General features: G+C 41.4%; 1 protein-coding gene across 3 annotated transcripts in view; it reads left to right on the top strand.

The window, feature by feature from the left end:
- LOC125454020 (transforming acidic coiled-coil-containing protein 3-like) overlaps positions 1–22,883 on the top strand; it is a 60,951-nt gene that overhangs the window by 6,634 nt on the left and 31,434 nt on the right. For 2 of the 3 annotated variants that reach the window (XM_059649977.1, XM_059649978.1), the window contains 4 exons: positions 8,663–8,740; positions 11,870–12,008; positions 14,281–14,435; positions 21,809–21,870. In XM_059649977.1, the coding sequence (XP_059505960.1) occupies positions 11,871–12,008; positions 14,281–14,435; positions 21,809–21,870 (355 nt within the window). In that variant the 5' untranslated portion in view covers positions 8,663–8,740; position 11,870. The remainder of the gene's footprint in view (positions 1–8,662; positions 8,741–11,869; positions 12,009–14,280; positions 14,436–21,808; positions 21,871–22,883) is intronic. The other variant, XM_059649979.1, reaches the window with a different exon arrangement.

Raw genomic sequence — 22,883 nt, 5'->3', positions numbered from 1 at the left:
ATGAGTGCTGTTTACTAGAACTGATAAATCTGTCCATCACTTTACTGTTGATTTGAGTTGACTGATGGGCTGAGAATTGACGGGTTGGATTTGATCTGTTTTTTTTTGTAGAGTACAATCTTGGGCAATTTTTCAGCATTGGGTAAATGCTAGAGTTGTAGCTGCATGGTGGGGACATGGTGTTTGCTGCTACTGATGTTTCCCTGTTGAAACCAGCTGAACTTTGACCTGCATGCACAGCCACTTTGATTTGGCTGCAGCACTAAATAGCTAGATTTTAAAACTTGTGCATGAAGGACAATCTGAGCCCATCATGAGATGGGGAAGAGGGCAGCAATGACAACTAAGTGGCATGTCAGCAAAGTGAGCTGGCTCAACCAGATATTGGAAGGGTGAAGGGAGTAGCAGAAGGACAGATAGTTGTTTGGGAATCTGCTGAGGCTTGGTGTGTGGTTTTTATTCCAGTGCATCTCTTCGTTCTTAATTTTTATTTTGAATTTCCAACATTCTGATTTTGCTGGAACACAGTTCAAGGATATTGCTAGTTCAAGAGCATATCTTGATTGCCAGAATATGGTTAGGTCCCACAGCTTTGGCAGTATGCCATGCATCCAACTGTTCCTTTTGTCACTGAATCAAAATGATAGCCACTAGAAGTGGCTGAGATAGGCTGCCCCCTTGGCACTATAGGCTGAAGATTGTTGTGAATGCCTCAGCCTTGTTTTTAACACTGTATTGGGCTACCCCATTAAGGCAGGGATGTTTGTGGGGTTGAGATGGCAAGAACTGCAGATGCTGGAGTCAGATAGTGTGGAGCTGCAGGAACACAGGTGAAGAAGGGTCCCAATCCGAAACGTCAGCTTTCCACTTCTGCCTGGCCTGCTGTATTCCTCCAATTCCACGCTTTGTTTGTTATTTATGTTAGTAGGGTTGCAGCTTCCAACAAACTGTTGATTGTCCACTGCGTTTACAAGCAGTGACAGGACTGCAGAACTTGGGCCTGATCCTTTGGTTGTGGAATTGCTTAGCACTCTGTTTCTTGCTGCTTATGTTGTTTGGCACATGAGTATTTACTCTGGAGAAAGACATTGGAGCTGGGGAAATGAGATGATGTCTTAATGAGTCCACATTATAAAAGAGGTACTGGAGGTCTTCAACGCATAAAGGTAGACAAATCCCTGGGACCTGATCCAAGGCCATTGTGGGAAGCTCAGGAAAAAAGTTGTGGTGCCCCTAGCAGAGATGTTTTTACCATTGATAGCTATGGGTGAAGTGCTGGAAGACTGGAGGTTGGCTGGTCTGCCATTATTTGAGGTTGCCAGGAGATGCCAGGGAACTGCAGACAAGTGAGTCTGATGTCAGTGATGGGTAGACTGCAGGGAATTCTGATATAAGATCTGCATATGTTTAAAACAAGGACTGATTTAAGGATAGTCAGTGTGTTTTAAGTGAGAAATTATTTCTCAAATTGAGTCTTTTCAAAGAGGTAGCCAAGAAGATTAAATGCCAACTGGTAGAAATTATTGAAGGACTTGCTAATGTCCATGTGGACACATTTTCACATGGCAGACTGGTTAGCAAGGTGTGAAGCTAGACAAACAGCAGGCCAAGCAGCATCAGAGGAGCAGGTAAGTTTGATGTTTTGCGTCGAGATCTTTCTTCAGAAAAATTGGGTAGCTAGGTTAGTAAGGTTAGATCACTTGGGATCCAAGGAGAGCTAGCCAATTAGATACAAAATTGGTTTGACAGTCAGAGATCAATGGTGGTGAAAGGGTTGTTGTTCATTCTGAAGGCCTGTGACCGGCAACATGTCAAAAACTTTGAGCTTTGTAGAGTCAACGAGAGGGAGTCAGTTTATGTAGTATATTTGGGCTTTCAGAAAGCATTTGACAATGTCGCACAAGAGCTTAATGCAAAAGATTAAAGCGCATGGGATTGGGAGAAGTGTTTTGATGTATAGGAAACTGGTTGGCAGAGAAGAAAACAAGATTAGGAATTTCTGAAGAAGAGTCTAGGCCCGAGGCGTTGGCCTTCCTGCTCCTCTGCTGCTTGGCCTGCTGTTCGTCCAGCTCTGCACCTTGTCTTAGGAATTAGTCAGTGTTTTTCAAATTGGCAGGCAGTAGCTAGCGGCATGGCACAGGGATTGGTGCTGGGATCTTAGCTAATCACTATTTATTAAGGATTTGGGTGGAGGAACAAAAGTTTGCAGATGATACCAAGTTAGGTGAGATAGTGAACTATGACAAGGATGAAGAGATCCTTCAGGCTGATCTGAATAGGTTGGGTGAGTGGGCAAATTAATGGCAGATGCAACATAATTTGAATAAATGTGAGGTTAATTACTTTGGAAGCCAAAACAAGAAAGTAGATTCTTCCCTGAATGGTTGTAAATTGGGAGAGGGGAGAATGCAATGGGGTCTGGACATCCTTGTGCAACATTTGAAGATAACGATGCAGGTACAGCAAATGGTATGTCGGCCTTCGTTGCAAGAGGTTGAGTATAGGAGCAGCAATGTGTTGTTGCAGTTGTACAAGGCCTTGGGGAGACCATATCTGAATTATTGTGTGCATTTTTGATTTGATCTCCTTTTTCTTGGGAACGATTCTCTTGCTGTTGAGGGAGTACAGCGAAGGTTTACCAGGCTACCTCTGGGGATGGCAGGTCTAATGTTTGAGCAGAGATTGGCTTGGGTTGGAAGTGTTTTTGCTAGAGTTCAGATGAATTGGGTGGGGGTGCTGGGGAAGAATCTGAGACTTCGTAAAATTCCAACGGGATTGGACACGGTAAATGCAAGGCAGATGTTCCTGATGATGGGCGTGTCCAAAACCAGGGATCACGGTATGAAGATTTGGGGTAGACAATTTAAGATGGAGAAGCGGAGTCATTTCTTCATCCAAAGAGTGGTGAGCCTATGGAATTCATCTTCGTAAGAAGTAGTTGATGCCTAAACATTGGATGTATTTGAGATGCAACTAGATATAGCAGGTAGGGTGAATGGGACCAAACATTATGGGGAGAAAACAGGATTAGGCTATTCAGTTGGACAATTAGCCATGATCATGAAGAATGGTAGAACAGGCTCCAAGGGCTGAATGGCCTCCTCCCGTTCCTAGGCATTTAGAGTCTAAAAGAAATTAAATTAAATCTGATGGCTTTGACAACCTAGGACCAATCCTATTGTAAGAAATTGGTACATCATACAGGGTAGAAAAGAGGGTATTTTAAAATTGGTGTGAGAGCAACTAGTGTCTATTAAAGTTAATAGCCAACAACCCTAAAAAGAAAATCATCGGCTGTCAGAATTTTCTCTAAGCTCTCAGAAAACCATCACCAGACTGAGGTCACAGCAGCACTCTTGATTAATATTCCTGATACAAGAATGTGGTGGAGAAAGGTGTCCCTGGCTGAAGAACAGCAGAGATGGCACAAAACATTCTGGAAGATGTATCCTGGCTGTAATTTAGAGAGACTAAGTTTTAAGGTTTTTATTATTAATTTGGTTTATATAACTGGTATTTGTATTTATTGGAACAGTTAGTAGTTACATTAGATTAGATTACATTAGATTTCCTACAGTGTGGAAACAGGCCCTTCGGCCCAACAAGTCCACACCGCTCCTTGAAGCGTCCCATCCAGACACATCCCCTGAACACTACGGGCAAGTTAGCATGGCCGATCCACCTAGCCTGCACATCTTTGGACTGTGGGAGGAAACCAGAGCACCCGGAGGAAACCCATTTGAAGGGGAATTGTTCGGTTTGTTAGTAGTTCTGTTAATTTGTTCACTGTTGGAGTTAGATGAATAAGTTTAAAAACCAAAAGAACTGGGGATGCTGTAAATCAGGAGCTAGAAAAGCTCAGCAGGTCTAGCAGCATCTGTGGAGGAGAAAACAGTTAACGTTTTAGGTTCTGAGGAAGGGTCACTTGTCCCGAAACATTAACTCTGTTTTCTCCTCCACAGATGCTGCCAGACCTGAGCTTTTCCAGCAACTTTGTTTTTGTAGATGAATAAGTTGCTACTTGCTGATTACAGATTCACTGTTAGGAGTTCATTTCATTTCAGGGTGAGAGGCAGGTTATGCCACTTTTCATACTACTTTTAACAGATTATAAGGAGGTGCTCCTCTGTTTTTGGTTTTGATCAGAAGGGAGTCAACCTCTGCTTTCATAACAGTACACTACTTGTTACCTTGCTATAAAAGAATGTTATTAAACTGAAGTGTGCAAAAAAGGTTTACAAGGATTTTGCTGAGACTGGAGCTTTGAGTTATAAGCAGAGGCTTGATAGGCTGGGATTTTTTTCTGGCATGTAGGAGGTTGAGGGCTGAAATTAAATGCTTATAAAATCAGGAGGGGCTTGGATAAAAGTAGATAATTAAGATCTCTTTTCCTGGGTTGGGGAGTTCAAAATTAGAAAGCATAGGCTTAAGGTGAGAAGAGAAAGATTTAAAGGAACCTGAGGGGCAACTTTTTGATGCATAATGGTGCATATGTGGAATGAGCTCCACAGGAAGTGGTAAAGGTGAGAACAATAACAACACTCAAGACACTTAGACAGGCACGTGAGTAGGAAGTGTTTAGAGGGATGTGGGTCACGTGTAGGCAAGTGGGACTAGTTCAGTTTAGGACACCTGATTTGGCATGGGGAGGTTGGGCAGAACGTGTCTGTTGGCATGTAGAACATAGAAGTGCATAGAACAATACAGCACAGAACAGGCCCCTCGGCCCTTGATGTTGCGCCGACCTGTGAACTAATCTAAGCCCCTCCCCCTCATCATTATCCATATGCTTATCAAAGGACCGTTTAAATGCCCCTAATGTGGCTGAGTTAACTACATTGGCAGACAGCGCGTTCCACACCCTTACCACTCTCTGAGTAAAGAACCTGCCTCTGACTTCAGTCTTAAATCTATCACCCCTCAATTTGTAGCTATGCCCCCTTGTACAAGCTGAAGTCATCATCCTCGGAAAAAGACTCTCACTGTCCACCTTATCTAATCCTCTGATCATCTTGTATGTCTCTATTAAAACCCCTCTGAGCCTCCTCCTCTCCAATGAGAACAGACCCAAGTTGCTCAGCCTTTCTTCACAGGGCCTGCGCTCCAGACCAGGCAACATCCTGGTAAATCTCCTCTGCGCCTTTTCCAATGGTTCCACATCCTTCCTGTAATGGGGCGATCAGAACTGCATGCAATATTGCAAATGAGGCCCCACTAGCGTTTTGTACAGTTGCAACATGACATCACGGCTCCGGAACTCAATCCCTCTACCAATAAAACCTAAAACACCATTAGCCTTCTTGACAGCACTATCAACCTGGGTGGCAACTTTCAGGGATCTATGTACATGGACACCAAGATCCCTCTGTACATCTACACTAGCAAGAATCTTTCCACTGACCCGGTATTCTGCCTTCCTATTATTCCTCCCAAAGTGAATCACCTCACAGTTATCCGTATTAAACTCCATTTGCCACTTTTCGGCCCAATTCTGCAGCACTATGCTGCATATTTTTAGCTTTGTGTGTCTCTGCATTATTTATGACTCTAGTTGGAATGAAAGTTAAGATTGAATGATCAAAAACATTTAAGTTATTTGTAAATCCCCAATTAATGGGGACCAACTGCTTCTTTCCAACACAGTGCCAAAGCAACACCTTTCTGACCTGGTTGTTTCAGAAACTCCGCCACCATAGTTTCTAGGCAGGTTATGTCTCATCAAAGAGCCATATTTAAGATATGACCCAATTTCCACATTAATAAACTGATACAGTATAGATCAGTCAGCTATACTCCTATGGAAACTTGAGCACTCTCTTGAATTAACATGGAAATTTAGTAAATTCTGAATTGGAGAACTAAAGACTCAGTTACTTTACAGTTAAGATTTAGAATTTTATTTCAAACGTCAAAAATCTATAAATTGGAATGCAATCTATAGAAACTTAATTGTAGTCAATCAGATAATTAGGCTTAGGCTTTCTGACTAGGGGAAGATTGAAAGGTGTGAGGAAAGACAGCTGCAGCGGGGCAAGGTTCTTCCCAATCATGAGACCCTCCCACAACTCCAGCTGCAATCCTGGTCCTACAAGGAAATGGATTCCTGATTTAAGTTAGCAAGTTTAAGCTGAGTGAAAATTTGATACTTAGGACAGGAAACGTACTATATAAATGCATTTTTTCTCCTTTATTCTCACCATTCCAATAGTCCTAGACTCCACCGGGCACCATTTCTTTGGATTTATGCAAGGTTGCCTAGTAACAGCTCAATGCAGATGTTCAGAGCTTGCAAATCTCACTCATAATTTTACTTTAAGTGACATGTCCCAAATAAATTTCACCACAGCATTTTTCTTGCTCCTGCATCATGGTGTGGACAAGGTGCTACAGAACAGGGCTAATTTAAAAGTTAAAATGCAAGGTATTAATGGAAATGGATTTACCATATTTCCATTCCACTAATGTTAAAGTCCTGAAAAGGTCTGGTCTATTATTTTTTGTATGCTCTCTGATTTAAACAATTTAGTTTTAGCTGCTGAAGTCTTCCCTGTTCAGACAAGTATTCCCTTTCCCACACAGTAGGTCAACTATGACGGTATGATCCTAGTCCTGTGTTCAAGCTTCCTCGGGTTGACGACTCAATGTTGAGTATGCCTGTTGCCCCATGGAATGTCTTCCTGCACTCTTTCTTTGATTTAGCACTTTGAATAAAGTGGTGGGTTTTAAAAATCACTATTTTTATCTTTCTATGCATTTGGCTTTGATCCAGATCCTTGTGTGCATTTGCAAACAAAACATTCTGCAGAGTTTGTAAAGAAAAAGATTGGGAAATGGTAGAAATATTCAGTAAGTGAGCAGAGGCTGGAGGGAAACAGTCAAATTTCAAATGCAAGTATTTGTGGGAAATAATGAGTTCTTTTGTGTATAGACCTCAATGTGCAACATTCACTATCAAAACTAGAAATCAATGATAGCAAGCTAATTGGCTAACTGGGTGGCATGTGGCTCAATGGCTAGCGCTGCTGCCTCAGCAACCGGGACTAGGTTTAATTCCAGCCTCAAGCAAGTGTCTGTGGATTTTGCTTTCTCTCCCCATGTCTGTGTTTCCTACGCAGTCCAAAGATGTGCACGTTAAGTGGAATGGCCATGTTAAATTGCCTGTGGTGTCTAGGATGGGAAATGTAAGGATAGGGTAGCGGTGGATCTGGTTGGGATGCTGTTCGGGTCAGTGTAAACTTGAAGGGCCAAATGGCCTCCTTCCACACTGCGGGGATTCCAGGGGATCTCTAGGTAGTTGCACTGCTTAGAGGGAAGATTGCCTGTCGGTCATGTTTTCTTATCTTCTGGGTCATGTATTCAATTTTGTTCAATCATTAGGAGATTACAGATCCCAACAGTATTCCCACAGAAAATGCTAAACTATCTAAATGACTCTTTGGAAAGTTCTGCTTAACGTCTTAACTTCTGGAGGCTTCTTAAGGTTGGGAGAGTTGTCCTATGGACTACTGTATCAAGAGAAAATGGTGGGGAAACTGAAGGTCTAATAACATTTGTGGAGAGAGGAACTGAGTTAACACTTTGATTCCGATTTCTAACTTTTGCTGTTTATAACATCTTGAAATAACCCCAGTCACTGTTCTTCAGAAAATGAAGGGCCTAGGTCTGAAACATCAGCTTTCCCGCCCCTAAGATGCTGCTTGGCCTGCTGTGTTCGTCCAGCTCCACACCTTGTTGTCTATAATAAAAGACATATTTTTTGGCCTGCTTAAAACCAAAAAAGTAGAAGGAATCTGAAATATGGCCTCCTGTTTCTCTGCACAAGATTTCCTTGTTCAATTTTCTATCACTTGACAAGTTTAAGCATTTACGAAAAGTCCATTTGTTCTGCCACGCAGATGGTAGTCTGTCTTCACCCCTTGTTTTCCCCTATATTCTGGCATCAGTCATGCATTTCCAACAGTAGTTGATTTTTAGAGCCATACATCATGGAAACAGGCCCTTCAAACCAAGTCATATGCTGATTAGGCTTCCTAAAGTGAACCAGTCCTATTTGCCTGTGTTTGGCTATTATCCCTCTACCTTTCCTATTCATATACATGTCCAGATGCCTTTTTAAGTTATAACTGTACCTATGTCTACCACTACAGCAGCTGGTTCCAAATACACGCCACCCTCTGAAAATGTTTCAGCCTATCCAGCCTCTTCGTAAACTCATTGAAATGTTCAAGTCTAATTAACAACCTTGCAAATCTTTTTTGCATCCTTTCCAGTTTAATAACATCCTCCCTAAAGCAGGGTGACCAGAATTGTATACACTAATTCAAATGTCTTGCACAGCTGTAACGTGATATCCCAACTCCTGTAAGAAACAAGAATTTCTGGTGAGAGATGTTATGGCCTTGATGTCAAAAAAATTCTCAATTGTGAGAGGCATTGAGCTTGATGGTGAAGCTGCCTTAGGTGTTGCTCAATTTGTTTGTTAATGGAGGAGAAGCAGGAAATCTTAAGGATACCTTTGCCATCTCTGGTTCCTGGTAGATTTTGGTCATTATGGTTAACTAATATAACTTGCACCTGTAATGTATTTTAATAATCTTAGTTTGTGTAAGATGAGTGCCCTGTCTTAACATTTGAGTGGTTTATCCTTTCCACTGTTCGTTAGGCACCTGGAACTGCACAGAGCGCATCACTCCTGTAGAAGATGACTTTGATTTGATTTTGAGCCATTTGTTATCATATAGTAAGTTTCTTTATTTGATTCTTTGCTTTTTGTTACAGTCCCCCAATAGGGGCCTTTGAGACTAATTTATGTTTGAGTTGAATGCATGATATTGGTAGCGCTCCACCCAAATCAGAGTAGCCTACTCAGAAGTCTATGGGAGTTTTGACAAAACTCTTTACTGCTAAGTGGCAATAACTTGAGCTGTGTGGTACAAAATTCGCAGAAAACAGCATTGCCATTTCCAAATCCTTTGCTGTTGACCAGAAACTTCAATTGAGTACAAGAGCAAGTCAAAGATGAGTATACTGCAGTATATTCACCAGAATGTTGCCTGGTATGGAGGGTGTTAACTATGAAGTAAGATTGAGTAGATTAGGATTATTTTCATTAGAAAAATGGAGATTGAGGCGGGGACCTGATTTAAGGTCTACAAAATCATGAGGGGTATTGATAGGGTGGACAGCAAGAAGCTCTTTCCCAGAATGGGGGATTCGATTACTCGGGGTCATGAGTTCAAAGTGAGGAGAGGAAAGCTTAAGAGATATACGTGTAAAGTTCTCTACGCAGACGGTGGTGGGTGCCTGGAACGCGTTGCCAGCAGAGGTGGTAGACGCAGATGCGCTAGTGTCCTTTAAGATCCATCTGGACAGGTACATGGATGGGCAGGAAGCAAAGGGATACAGACCGTTCGAAAATAGATGATGGGCTTAGACAGAGGACCTTGATTTGGTGAAGGCTTGGAGGGCTGAAGGGCCTGTTCCTCTGCTGTTATTTTCTTTGTTCTTTTATATCTCTGCCAGATCGCCAAGTTGCCTCTCAACTTGTAAGTATGAGCATAATTCTAAAAGCAGCTTTACTGATCCAGGGCAACTAAACTATTTTAATTTAAATTGGTTGATGGGATGATCTGACTGCAATCTGTATCACCAACATGCTGAGCAATTTCTTAAACTTTCAGCAGCAACTCTTAACCTCACCATCCTCATGCCTAAAGACGAGTATGGCAGATGGAACACTATTTACCAGTCATTACCTCCCTAATCTGAAAGTGTATTGCTATCCTTTCATCTCTGGGTAAAAACTGTAGCCCCTAACTGCACAATGGGAGAATGGTAGGGATTTTAGGGGATGAGTGGGGGTGGGGGAAGGGGGGGGGGGGGTGTGAGGTTTACGGTTTTAGTTACCTGAATAAATTAGGATCTTTTTGTTTATTTTTTGAAAGTTGTCAGTCCTCCAAAATGAAGCTGCTAGACAGATTTTTGAAGAAAATTGTGGCACTGAGTGATAGACTTAGAATTTCATCTGATTTCAGAAATAGTGGAATTAGATTCTGTTTGGATTTCAGAAGAAAATCAACTTGCAGAGCTGAATGCTGAAAGACAGGCAGCCAGCTGATACGTTTATTAATGGTGCTGTTATAGTGAATTTTTTTCTCCATTCTTGATAACTATATTGTTCATTCTTCCTATGGTGTTCACAATTCTTTTGGCTGTTTTTGATGTGTATCTAACTGTTCTAGCAATTAAGTGCCTGATCTTTTAAACTCCTTGAATTGATACAATGAGAAAATAAATCTGGCATAGGAGCATGAGTACCTGGAGTGTGAATAGATAACTCAGCCCTTCAAGCCCACTCTGCCATTTTAACGTGCTCGTGCGTGATCTATCCTGATCTCAACTCCACTTCCTGCCTGCTCCCATGTCCCTCTATCCCACATTTCATAAGGAATCTTTTTTTATAATTCTGCACTCTGGGGTAGTGACTTCTATAGCCCCACAACACTCTGAAGTTTCTCTAACTTTTGGGCCAATCTCCTCTGTGTTTATCTATGATCTCTTGTTCTATGTTTTCTCACAAGGGCAAGCATCTTTGCAATGTCCACCTTTGTCAATCCCTCTTAGCATTTTGTGTACTTCAATCCAATACCCCTCGTTCTTCTGACCTCGAGGGACCAACGCAAGTTATTCAACCGCTCCTTGTGTGACAGCCCTTTGCTTCCAGGGATTAATCTGGTGAACTTTCTCTGAAATGCTTCCAGTGTCACCACAACTGTCATCAATATAGGAGACCAAAAATGGACACAGTTGTGTAATTGTAATAACATTACTTTTATAATCCAGTCATTTGGCAATAAATGCCAAAATTCCATTTGCCTTATATGTTGCACCTGCATACTGATTTCCTACAAATCATGCACAAGGACACACAGACCCTTCTGTACTGATGCACTTTGAAACTGCTTCCTATTTAAATAACAATTTGCCTTATTTCACTGGCTAAAATGGATAATTTCACACTTACCACCTTAAACTTCACTTGCCAGGATCTGATCCATTCTCTCAGCCTATCAATATCCATCTGCAAACTCTAATCTCCATCCTACTTGCCCACCTATTTTAGTATCATCTGTGAATTTTGCTATGTTACACTGTCCCTACTTGTAGATCATTTGTATCGATTGTGAGTAGTTGATGTCTGACAACTGAATTCTGCAGCACTATAGTTTGCCATTTGGAGAAGGACCTCATTATCCCAACCCTCTTTGACAGACAGCTAATCCTCTATCCGCTGTATCTCTTAATGAATCTCTACTCCCCCACATCAATCTTTTGTGACGCTTTGTCAAATTCCTTCTGAATGTCTAGGTATACTACATCCTTTGCATCCCTATTATTCACCTTGCTGGTTACATCCTCAAGAACTTCTTCAGGTTTGTCAAGCATGACTTGCCCCTCATTAAACTGTGCTCTAGTGATTTGCCATTTGTTTTTTTCCCCAAGTGTTCCGTGATCTCCTTTTCTGATTGACTTCAGCAATTCCTCTTCTGTACTGCCCCCACCCCACAACTACAGCGGTCAAATTAACTGCCTTTAAGCAAAAAGTGAAATTTTTTTAAATAATGGTGTCCCCATCATGTGTTTCTAATTCACTGGTACCTTTCCAGAATCCAGGGAATTCTGGAATATCATAACTAATGCATCTCCTACCTTTGCCACCTTGTTTGAATACATTAGTGTGCAGGGCTGTCGGGCCCCAAGGACTTGTGGTATCTTGTGTAGAAATAGTTCTACTTTTTAAAAATCAGCATTTGATGGGAATGTAGATGGCTTCTCCTAGTGAGCATTGACATTTTCTCTTCATTTATAGAATGAATTTGGGTGAAAACGCTGTCGTAATGAATGAGCAATGTGAGTCGCTAACAGTGGAGGCTACAGGGAAGCCATCAATTCTTCGAATATCACAGAAGGAGAATTTCCCTCCCAAAGGGTCAATGAAACTGTCAAAGGTGGGCTATTCATCTAATTTTGTTCATGGGATGTGGGTATCACTGGTTAGCCCAGCTTTTGGTGAGAAGGTGGCAGCCAAGTAGATTGCTCCTGCCAGAGCTCCCCTGCTCTGCCTGCTTTTTTCCTTTTTTCATTTTTTCCTTTTGCTCCTCTCATCACCCCTCAGCACCAGAGGCAAGTGCCAGCAGCACGTCCCTGCAGCAGTGAGTCCTGGAGTGCAAGCCTGGAAATGAACCAGAAACTCTTCATGAGGCTATGAGCCTTGGAGTGCTGTGACTTACCTTGTTGCTGGTGAGGAATGGACAGGAGGCTGCTATGATGTGGTCCAGTTGTTTGGACTTGACCCTGAGCTGAGCTGCTGCTGTTTAGTACTTTTAGTGGACTGTAATGTAAATCCTTACCTTTCAATGCTCTCAAAACATCTTTTTTACTTTACGATTTGTACCTAGGTACTTGTACTTATGATGGTGCCATTATAAGGCAACCATTGTAAAAACTTCCAACTACTCCTGTACTGAGTAGAAGTGACAACAAAGGATATTCTGTACCTTATTTATTCTTTGTCCATTCCAAAGTGCCCTTTTTAGGTGATGCCTTGAACCACTAAACTCCATTGTTTTTGGCACCTATTATGTAGTTTCGGGATTTTGATCCAGCAATGGGGAAGGACTGGCAATGTAGTTCCAAGTCAGGTGATGAGTGGCTTGGAGAGGAGTTTTCATGTGACAGTGCTCCATCATTCATCTACCCTTCTAGATTATAGACATCATGGTTTTGGAAGATACTATTAAAGGAACCTTGAGTTGCTGCAGTTAATCCTGTGGATGTTTGTATACTGCCACTAAATGTCAATCATGAAGTAAGTACATGTTGAAAGTAGAACTTGAGCTTCAAAGCAGCTTGCTTTGTAGCTCATGGATGATATTGAGCTTATCTAGTTTTGATGCTTTCATAAGCATTCCATCACACTTCTAGATTGTACTGTGAGCAGTCTTTTGGGAGTTAATTTTTTAAGCCTCTTGTGGGACTTGAGTGTTGGCTATCTGGGCTAACATTGCTCATTCCAAGTTGCCCTTTGAGTGGCGTTGATCCACCATAGTGAATCACTGCAGTCCATGTGCTGTAAGTAGATTCACAATATTATCAGGGCTGGAATTCCAGGATTTTGACCTAATGAAACGGGAGGATGGCATTATAAGTCAGTCTGGCAAGTGGTTTGGAGGTGAATTTTCAGCTGGAGTTCCTCGCCTCTGACCTCTTGTTAAAGATGCAGTACTTGTATAGCTTGTCCAGGTCAAAGGCAACCCCAAGGATGTTAATGGTGGGACATTTGCCAAAGAGTGAGGGGAAGTGGTTAAATTTCTCACTTATTAGAGCTGGCTGTCAGCCTGCACTTTAGTGAATGTTGCTTCAATTATTTGCTGAAGCCTTGGTGCTGTATATGGGCATGAATGGCTTTAGTATTTGAGCAGCCATACACTGTGCTAAACACTACATTTTTCTAACAATAATTATTAGGTTCTTCATCACTTTACTGAATTTTGTAATTGAATAGTTGGTCGGCAAACCATAAATTTAAGTTTTGTATTGGCTTTGTCTTTCACCATGCGTCCAGTGTATTCCAGATGTGCTCCAATGTAGCAACCTCTCTTTTTGGTATTGTTTTGTACTGAAGTTATAAGCTAAATCTAAGTTTGAAACGTTTCAACATTGTTTTTAACCTTGCCTCTTCTTGGACAGTATCTGCGTATCATTAATTCAGAAGCCTCACCCTTTGTAATCCGTCCTTGTGTATACACATGACCCTTTTCAGTGCAAAACTTGACACAGGAGGTTTGGATGACACCCCACATTGATTTGGACTTGTAGCAATTTCTTCACTCTAATGTACTAGCAGCCCAGAGATGGAATTAAAATTTCATGTAGAGGTATTGGGAGAGCTCAACTTTTATTCAAATTGTGTTCAGTTTCAATGTAATTGGCATATCTTTCTGGCTCCTAATTTGAGCTTCAGACCTTTTCATCTCAATTCCCCATTCAGTCGCATCTTGTATATTCAAATAATGTAGTGATGAAGATACAAGGGAAAGAATGCTAAGCACGGCTCTTGATGTTTTCCTGAAGTGCTGGTGCTCTTTTGTTTTTGTATTTTCAGATTTAACTGCAGCATATGAGGTCTAATTTAAACTAAATGCACTGGTCACAAATGCATGTTGTAATGTTATTGGTATATTTTTGACACAGTTTTTAAAGCTGTCTTTTTTGTTTTAGGTGTCTTTTCAGACTCCTGTAAGAGATCCTGTTACACGCAAAGTTCTTGGTGCACAGCTGACTAATAGATGTGATGGGATTAATTCATTTGAAGCTGAAATAAATGTGAGGAACACAGAGTGCCGAGGAAATCCTGATCTGACTGAGGCAAAAGAGTAAGAAATACTGGATTATGTTAAAACTGCATTTAAGTTGTGCATCAAGATGTGATGAATTTTTAGATGTTTTGTGCATTTTGGCTGCTTTGAGTTGACTGTAATACCATAATTATCTTTGGGGTGCTTTCCATTTTTCTCATTGTCCTGCAGGCAAGCTTGCCTCAAGTTCTTGAGGCAAAATGACTGGCCCTATCTTGTTATAATCTGCTTCAAAATTTTGGCTGAATTTTAGCTGACAGCAATTAGATTATTGAGGTTATATCAATCTTGTGTTTTTTTTATTTTGCATATAATATTTCTTCCTCTGAATGCAAAGCCCTTCTCTATCCTTGCTTTCATGTCACATCTTACCTGGCTCCTCATAGTCTTTCTTTTTGACTCTGCAATTGGCGCGTCAACTTAGACTTTTTTGCTCCAGCTGGTAGAAAGCCTCAATTACTTGCTGCACGCTATCAGGTTTACTTCCCAAGAAACAACCCATTCCAAATTGAAACATATCTTCATCCCTTCGATGTCAGCTAGCTAACCAACAGCATTTTGTACCTTCACCAAATGAATTGTTTCAGTTCATGGGGAACATGCACTGGAGTCCATGTGTAATGAAAAAGAATTGATATGCAATTGCACAGACAGTTAAAGGTCAACATGCAAAAAGGCAGAAACAGCAAACAAAACTGGTTAGATTTAGAGATAATAAAATGTGAGGCTGGATGAACACAGCAGGCCAAGCAGCATCTCAGGAGATGCTGCTTGGCCTGCTGTGTTCATCCAGCCTCACATTTTATTATCTTGGAATCTCCAGCATCTGCAGTTCCCATTATCTCTGGTTAGATTTAGTCCCCTTTGTAGCCCTGGAAAAACAAATGGTGTTTCACAAACCTCATGGAGTTTTGAGAAGGTGACCAAGCATGTGGATAAGTGTAGGGCAGTTGACGTGGTGTACATGGACTTCAGTAAAGCTTTTGATAAAGTTCCACGTGGTAGGCTATTGGAGAAAATACGGAGGCACTGGATTGAGGGAGATTTAGCAGTTTGCATCAGAAAATGGCTTTCTGTAAGAAGGCAACTAGTGGTGGTTGATGGAAAATATTCAGCCTGGAGTCTGGTTACTAGTGGTGTGCCTCAAGAATCTGTTTTGGACCACTGCTGTTTGTCATTTTTATAAATGACTTGGATGCAGGCATAGGTGGATGGGTTAGTAAGTTTGCAGATGACGCTAAGGTGGGTGGAGTGGTGGACAGTGTGGAAGAATGTTGCAGGGAGACTTGGATAAACTGCAGAATTGGGCTGAAAGGTGGCAAATGGAGTTTAATATGGATAAATGTGAGGTGATTCACTTTGGGAGGAATAATAGGAAGGCAGAATACTGGGTCAATGGAAAGATTCTTGGTAGTAGTGTGGATGTGCAGAAGGATCTTGGTGTCTATGTACATAGATCCCTGAAAGTTGTCACCCAGGTTGATAGTGCTGTTAAAAAGACTCTTAGGTTTTATAGGTAGAGGGATTGAGTTCTGGAGCCGTGATGTCATGCTGCACCTGTACAAAACACTAGTGTGGCCTCATTGGAATATTGCGTGCAGTTCTGGTCGCCCCATTACGGGAAGGATGTGGAAGCATTGGAAAAGGTGCAGAGGAGCTTTACCAGGATGTTGCCTGGTCTGGAGCAAAGGTCTTATGAAGAAAGGCTGAGGGACTCTGGTCTGCTCTCATGGGAGAGAAGAAGGCTAAGAGGGAATTTGATAGAGACATACAAGGTGATCAGAGGATTAGATAGGGTGGACAGTGAGTCTTTCTCTTTCTTAGGATGATGACATTGGCTTGTACGAGGGGGCATAGTGGCAATTTGAGGGGTGATAGATTTTGGACAGATGTCAGAGGCAGGTTCTTTACTCAGTGGTACGGGTGTGGAATGTCCTGTCTGCCAATGTAGTGAATTCAGCCACATTAGGGGCATTTAAACAGTCCTTGGATAAGCATATGGATGATGGGATATTGTAGGGAGATGGGCTTAGATTAGTTCACAGGTCAGCGCAGCATCGAGGGCCAAAGGGCCTGTTCTGTACTGTATTGCTCTATGTAAAGGAGGCAAGGGGAAATGCCTTCAGAGATTTAATTCTGCCTTGTGTGTATGTGCCCATGTATGTTTTGCAAGCCCATTTGGGAGCAATGCATCCACTGGAGTCCATGAAAAAGAAAAGTAAAGCTTGTCCATTCAATTCTCAAGTATATTTAGAAGGGAAGAGTGGCCGAAGTCAATGTTGGTGCCACTGGAGGATGACTGGAAGTTGTTAATGGGGAAAACAGAAATTGTCACTGAAAAAAAATCAATATTTTACTTAAGTTTTCTGTGTCAATTATTTGAGACACTAGTACCACCCCAATAGTAACCAGTAATGCAGAGGTTATGGAAAAGGAAGAATGTGCAATGATAGTAATTACTAGAGACAATTACTGAGGGAGATTTTGAGCGAAGGCAGACAAGTTCTCTGCCTCATGACCAACATCCTAGCATTTTAAGAAGTGGCAGCTGAGATAGTGGATCCATTGTTTTCTTTAAAATATTCCTAAATTCCCAAGATGTGTGAAAGGTTCCTATGGATTGGGAAAAATTCCAATATAACTAACTACAGGCAGGCAATAAAAATGCTGGCCAGGCAGCAATGCCTATGACCTAAAGAGTAAGCAAAAACACCTTCCTCAAAAAGAGGGATGCAGTAAGCAAGAGACTGCAGACCATTAGTTTAACACGTGATGTTGGGAAATTATTAGTATCCATTATTAAGGAAGTAATAACAGTATTTAGGGTCAAAATAATCCATCAGAATCATGGTTTTTTTAATGAAGGGTAAATCATACCTGATTGATTTTGCACCTTTTGTTTAGATGTAAATGCTTGACACATCAGTTTATTGTGGAGGGCTTCCTCAATTACAATGGAGGGTTGTTTGACAAATTATTTGAGCTTGGAAAACCACTGTGTATTGTGGACTTGTTCTAATGTAATTTTGAGTACAACGGTGAGGTTGTTTCAAATAAGTATTCTTCAAAAACCTTACTTTTCAATTATCTGAGAAGTTGGACTTGGAAATACCATAGGAGCAGAAGTAGGCCATTCAGCCCATTTTGAGTCTCCTCTCCTGTTCAATGAGATCATGGCTGATCTCAGTTCCACTTTCCTATTTTTTTAAAATTTTTTCCCCCCCATAACCCTTAATGAGTTGAAAAATCTTAGTTTGTGCTCTGGATATAATTTTTGACCCAGCCTGGACAGCCTTCTATAAAGAGTTCCAGAGGTACTGCCCTCTAAGGGAAATTACTTCTGTCTTGAATGTGTCACCTCTTCTAAGATTATGCCCTCTTGTCCTTCACTGTCCTCAAAGGGCAAAAACCTTTTACACATCTACCCAGTCTTGTTTGTTTTAATAAGGTTCTCTCTGACCCTGTTTTTTTTCTAACAAAAAACAATAGAACCTCCTCAACCTATCCTAAGACTGTCCACCTGTACCTGATATCAGTCTAGTGAATCTTCTCGACGCTGACTCTAATGCCAGTATCACTTTCAGTATTCCAGTTGTCTGACTAGTGCCTTGGTTACTAAAACTTACCCACTTTTACACTCTATTTCCTGTGAAATAAAGATCAGCCATTCCACTTACCTTTCCTATTGTCTGCTGAACTTGGAGGCTTTTTTGATTCAAGACTATGCAGTTTTTTTTCCTGAGATTCCCATAATGTCAGGTAATGATCAGGCCCTGGTGATTTGACTAGTTTTGTTTTAAGACCTCCACCACCACCTGTTTTGTAATGTGTACTCCTTTTCAGGACATTACAGTTTATTTCCCCAAGCTTCTGAGTTTCTGTCTGTCTTCATGGTAAATATGGGCACCTTAAATATTTGTTTAGCATCTGTCTCCTGTGGCTCCAAACAGAGGACAACTTTGTTGATCTGTGTGAGGCCCTAGTTGCTCTTTACCCTTAATATATTTGTAGAGCCCATTTGAACTCTCCTTGCCTTTTCTGCCAAAGCTATCTTGTGTCCACTTTTTACCCTTTGGATTTCCCTCTTAAGCGTACACCTATACCCGCTAAAGTCCTCAAGGGATTCACTTGACCCCAGCTGCCAATATGACACGTATGCCTCCTCCCCCCACGCCCCCCCGCCAGATTCTTAATGTCTCTAATCATCCAATGTTCTCTACTTATACTAGACTTGCCCTTCTCGCTGATAGGAATATGCTGGCCCTGAACTCTTGTCTCTCTTTTTTGAAAGCCTCCACCCCCACGCTAGGTGTCTCCTTACCTATGAACAGCCTCCCCCAAAGTTCCTGTCTAATTGTTAAAATTGGCCTTGCCCCAATTTAGAGCTTAATTTATGGACCAAACATATCCATTTCCATAACTGTTAGTTTTAAAACTAACCAAATTATGGTTGCCGATCCCAAAGTGCTCTCCCACAAACCCTTCAGTCACTTGTCCTGCCTTATTTCCCAAGATGACGTCAAGTTTTGCCCATTCTCCAGTCAGGCCATCCACAAATTGATTTGAATGAGTTTTTTTTCCCCCCCTGAACACTTAACTAATTCACCCCTATCCAAGCCCTTAACCCTCTGGCAGTCTAAGACTGTTTGGAAAGTCAATCCCCTATATTATGACCCTATTATTATCCTTACAGCTATCTGTGATCTCCCTGTCTATTTGCTCCTCTATTTCCTGCTAACTGTTGGAGAGCCGATTGAACAATCTCATCAGTGTTCATCCCCTTCTTGGTTCCACCCACATAGCTTTTGCTGGATGATCCCTCAGGAATATCCTCTAAGATCTGCTAAGATGTTTTCCCCAGTCAAAAACACCATGCCTCATCTCTCTCATCTTCCTCTCTATCCTTCCAACAGTATCTATACTGTACAGCATGGAGTTGCCAGTCCTGTTCCTCCCTCAACTATGTTTCTGCAACAGCAGAGATCCCAATCCTATGCTTATATCTCTGCCCTGAGTGCATCTGCCTTACCTGTCAGACCTCTTAATTTGAAATAAATGCAGTTCAATTCATCAGTCTTCCCTCATTCCCTGCTGCGTGCTTGCCTGATTGATTTAACTTGCCTTTTTGTTTAAAAAGCTACTGTACTAGCCTCCACCACCTTTTTTGCCTCCATATAGTCCACGGTCCCACCCCACTGCCAGACTAGTTTAAACCCTCCCAAGTAACTCCAGCAAATCTGTTAGGGTGTTGGGTCCAACACTACCAGCACATTCCAATATCTCTGAAGCTACTTTCCTTTGATACCAAAGGATGTATTCCATCGGATCTGGAAACTTTTTAGTGTTTAAACCATAAGATATGGGGCAGAGTTAGGCCATTTGGCCCACCAAGTCTGCTCTGCCATTCAATCATGGCTGTGTTTCTCAACCTCATTCTCCTGCCTTTTTGCTCCATTATCTTTTGGACTCCTTACTAAGTGGAACATTGATTGCTCATTAATATGCCAATGACGTGGCCTCTACAGCCGCCTTCAGCAATGATTTGCACAGATTCACCACCTGTGGCTGAAGAAGCTCTGCATCTCCATTCTATCAGATTGTCCCTTCTGAGGTGATGTCAAACGCAGTGTCTTGTATGAACGGAAGCATCTTTTCTATCTACTCTCCAGGCCTCCATTTATTCTACGTATTTTTGTAATCAGACATCCACACTCTTTCTTCTCCCCCCACCCCACCCCTGCCTAGAAAGACAAGGGCATCAGACATATCGGAGCACCACCACCAAGTTCCCCATTAAGCTACTCACTGTCCTGACTTGGAAATATATTGTCATTCCTTCACTGCTGGACAAAATCCCGGAATTCCCTCCCTAATAGCATTGAGAGTCAACCCACAGCAGGAGGACTGCAGGAGTTCAAGAAGGTAGCTTACCACCACCTTCTCAAAGGTAACTAAGGATGGACAACACCCACATCCCACAAATGAATTTTTTAAAAAAAAAGCCTTTGTGCCTCAGATTTCTGAAATTTTTAAAAAAAAAATTTTATTTTAAAATGTCAATGTCTGTTGTCTTGCTACTAATTTGCATAACCTTACTTTCCCAAACTGTATTCTGTCTGTAACTTCTTTGCCCATGAGCCTGGAACCGTTCAAGTCCTTTTGTAGACCCTCTGCTTCCTGAACACCATCTGTCCCTGCACGTGTCTTTGTCATCTGCAACCTTGGCAACAATGATCTCTGTTCTTTTTGTCCAAATTGATGTGAATAGTTGTGGTCCCAACACAGTCTCTTGCAGAACAGCGCTAGTCATTGGCTGCTGTCCTGGAAAAAACCCTTTATCCCCATGCACTGCATTCTGTCAGTCAACCAATCTTCAATCAATGCCAATATCTTGCCCCTAACATCGTGGGCTCTCATTCAACAGCCTCCTATGCAGCATCTTGTGAAAAGCCTTCTGGAAATCCAAGTAGATCTCCTCCACTGGCTTGCTTTTTTGTCATACTTGCTTGTTACTTCCTCAAAGAATTCTTCCAATGGATTTTTCAGGTCTGATCATCCCCTTGACAAAGCTGTACTGATTCAACCCAATTTTAGCATGCACTTCCAAGTGTTCTGCAATCATATCCTTAATGGACTCAATCTTACCAATAATAGAAGCCAGACTAACCAGCTAATAGTTACCTGTCTTCTGCCTCCGTCCCTTCATAAACCGGGGTTTTGCATTAGTGGCCCCCTTCGGCTCCAGTGATTGTTGAACGATCGTCCCCAATGCCTTCACAATCTTCTCCGCTATCTCCTTCAGAACTCTGGGGTGTAGTCTATCTGGTTTAGTTAATTTATCTATCGTCAGACCTTTTGGCTTCCCCAGCACCTGATTGGTGATGGCCAGTACAGTCATCTCTGTCCCGCAACTCGAGTTTCTGTTGGCTGCTGGTGTCTTCTGCGAAAACTGATGCAAAGTATCCATTCAGTTTACCTGCCATTTCTTTGCTCCCTATTACTTCTGAAATAGTAGTATTACTTTTAAAGCCTTACTTTGCAGTAGTCCAATGTCCTCACCTGCTTTTTTAAATTTTCATTTATCTAAAAATGCTCTTGCAATTTTCTCTTTAATCTAATTAATGTGGAGATGTAGGTGTTGACTGGGGTGGACAAAATCAGAAGTCTGGTTATAGTCCCACAGATTTATTTAAAATCGTAAGCTTTAGACTGCTACCCCTTCATCTGGTGAAGTCTAATCCAATTAGTTGCCCTAGCACATTTTTCTCTTGTGATTGTTATTTGTATTTGTTTCATGTCCTTTAGCCCGTTTGAATATAATACAATCTCAAAATTCCTGAATAATTACTTTGACTCCAGAAGTTCTGTGAAACATTCTCTTCCAATTGCAGACGCATAGATTCTGGACGTACATCTGACTGTCTAGGGTCTGATCTGCAAGCTGAAAATACAGGTAAGCATACTCATTGACGTTGGTTAAATGACAGTTAAATCTAAATGTCTACCTGCACTGTACACCAGTTCTAACATTTATTGTGTTCAAATTTTGCAAGGAAAAATGATACTTAAAATGGGGCATTTACAAAGTGGAAACTAACTTTTTTTTGCACAGCAATTACTGACATAGTTTTGGTTGGGTAGATGTTGAAAGAAACAAATCAGTAGTTGCTCATGCTTAATTTTGTTAGAGCTCTGTTGTTGTTATAACGCCACCATATTTCTGTAATCCTGTTAATTACTATGGAGTCCAGTGCACAATGAGAAGCAATATTGAACAGATTTCTGTAAGTTCATCAATCCTCTTGTACCACTCCTCCAATCTAAGGAGGGTTGGAAGTTTTATGGCCTGTTCCTCCACACTTGAGTCTCCTTTCTGTCATCTGTATGCATCCTGTCTGGTTTTGGAGTCATCAAGTATTTTGTAAATCAACCTGTTCAGAATTGCTATGACCCACCTCTAGAGTAGGTGGAACTTGAACATTGGTCTCTTGGTTCAGGGATCATGACACTACCAGTGCACAACAAGGTTTTCTTTAAGTATAATCAACTTTTCAAACCTGGTTTTACCAAAATAGATCTCCTTGTTTTTAATGCTTATCCCCTTTCTTTTCTTTTGCACCATTTTCTTCCGAGGTTAAAATTTACGCAATGCTCATTTAGTATCATTCCTATCACTTGTGTGCGTAGATCCCTGTCAGTGTCTCTAATCTGGCTTACTTTTTGATTATCCTTCTATTTTTGCGTATATGGAAGAACTTTGTCATGTTCATGCCTGTTGTCATTCACTGTTTGACCACCTTTGCTTTGCATGTTCACTTCAACCTTGTTTGTCTGTTGTCATAAACCTGTCTTTTTTCCTTTCTTGATCCTCTGAGGATCTTTAACTTTAGTTGCCTTTTCTTCCACAAGAATGTATTTTCTACAGTACCTGATCTATGTGACTTGCTCTTGCACCCATGCATGCTA

This window comes from Stegostoma tigrinum, chromosome 1, assembly GCF_030684315.1.
Source record: "Stegostoma tigrinum isolate sSteTig4 chromosome 1, sSteTig4.hap1, whole genome shotgun sequence".
Taxonomy (NCBI): domain Eukaryota; kingdom Metazoa; phylum Chordata; class Chondrichthyes; order Orectolobiformes; family Stegostomatidae; genus Stegostoma; species Stegostoma tigrinum.
This window is presented reverse-complemented; position numbering and strand designations above follow the sequence as displayed.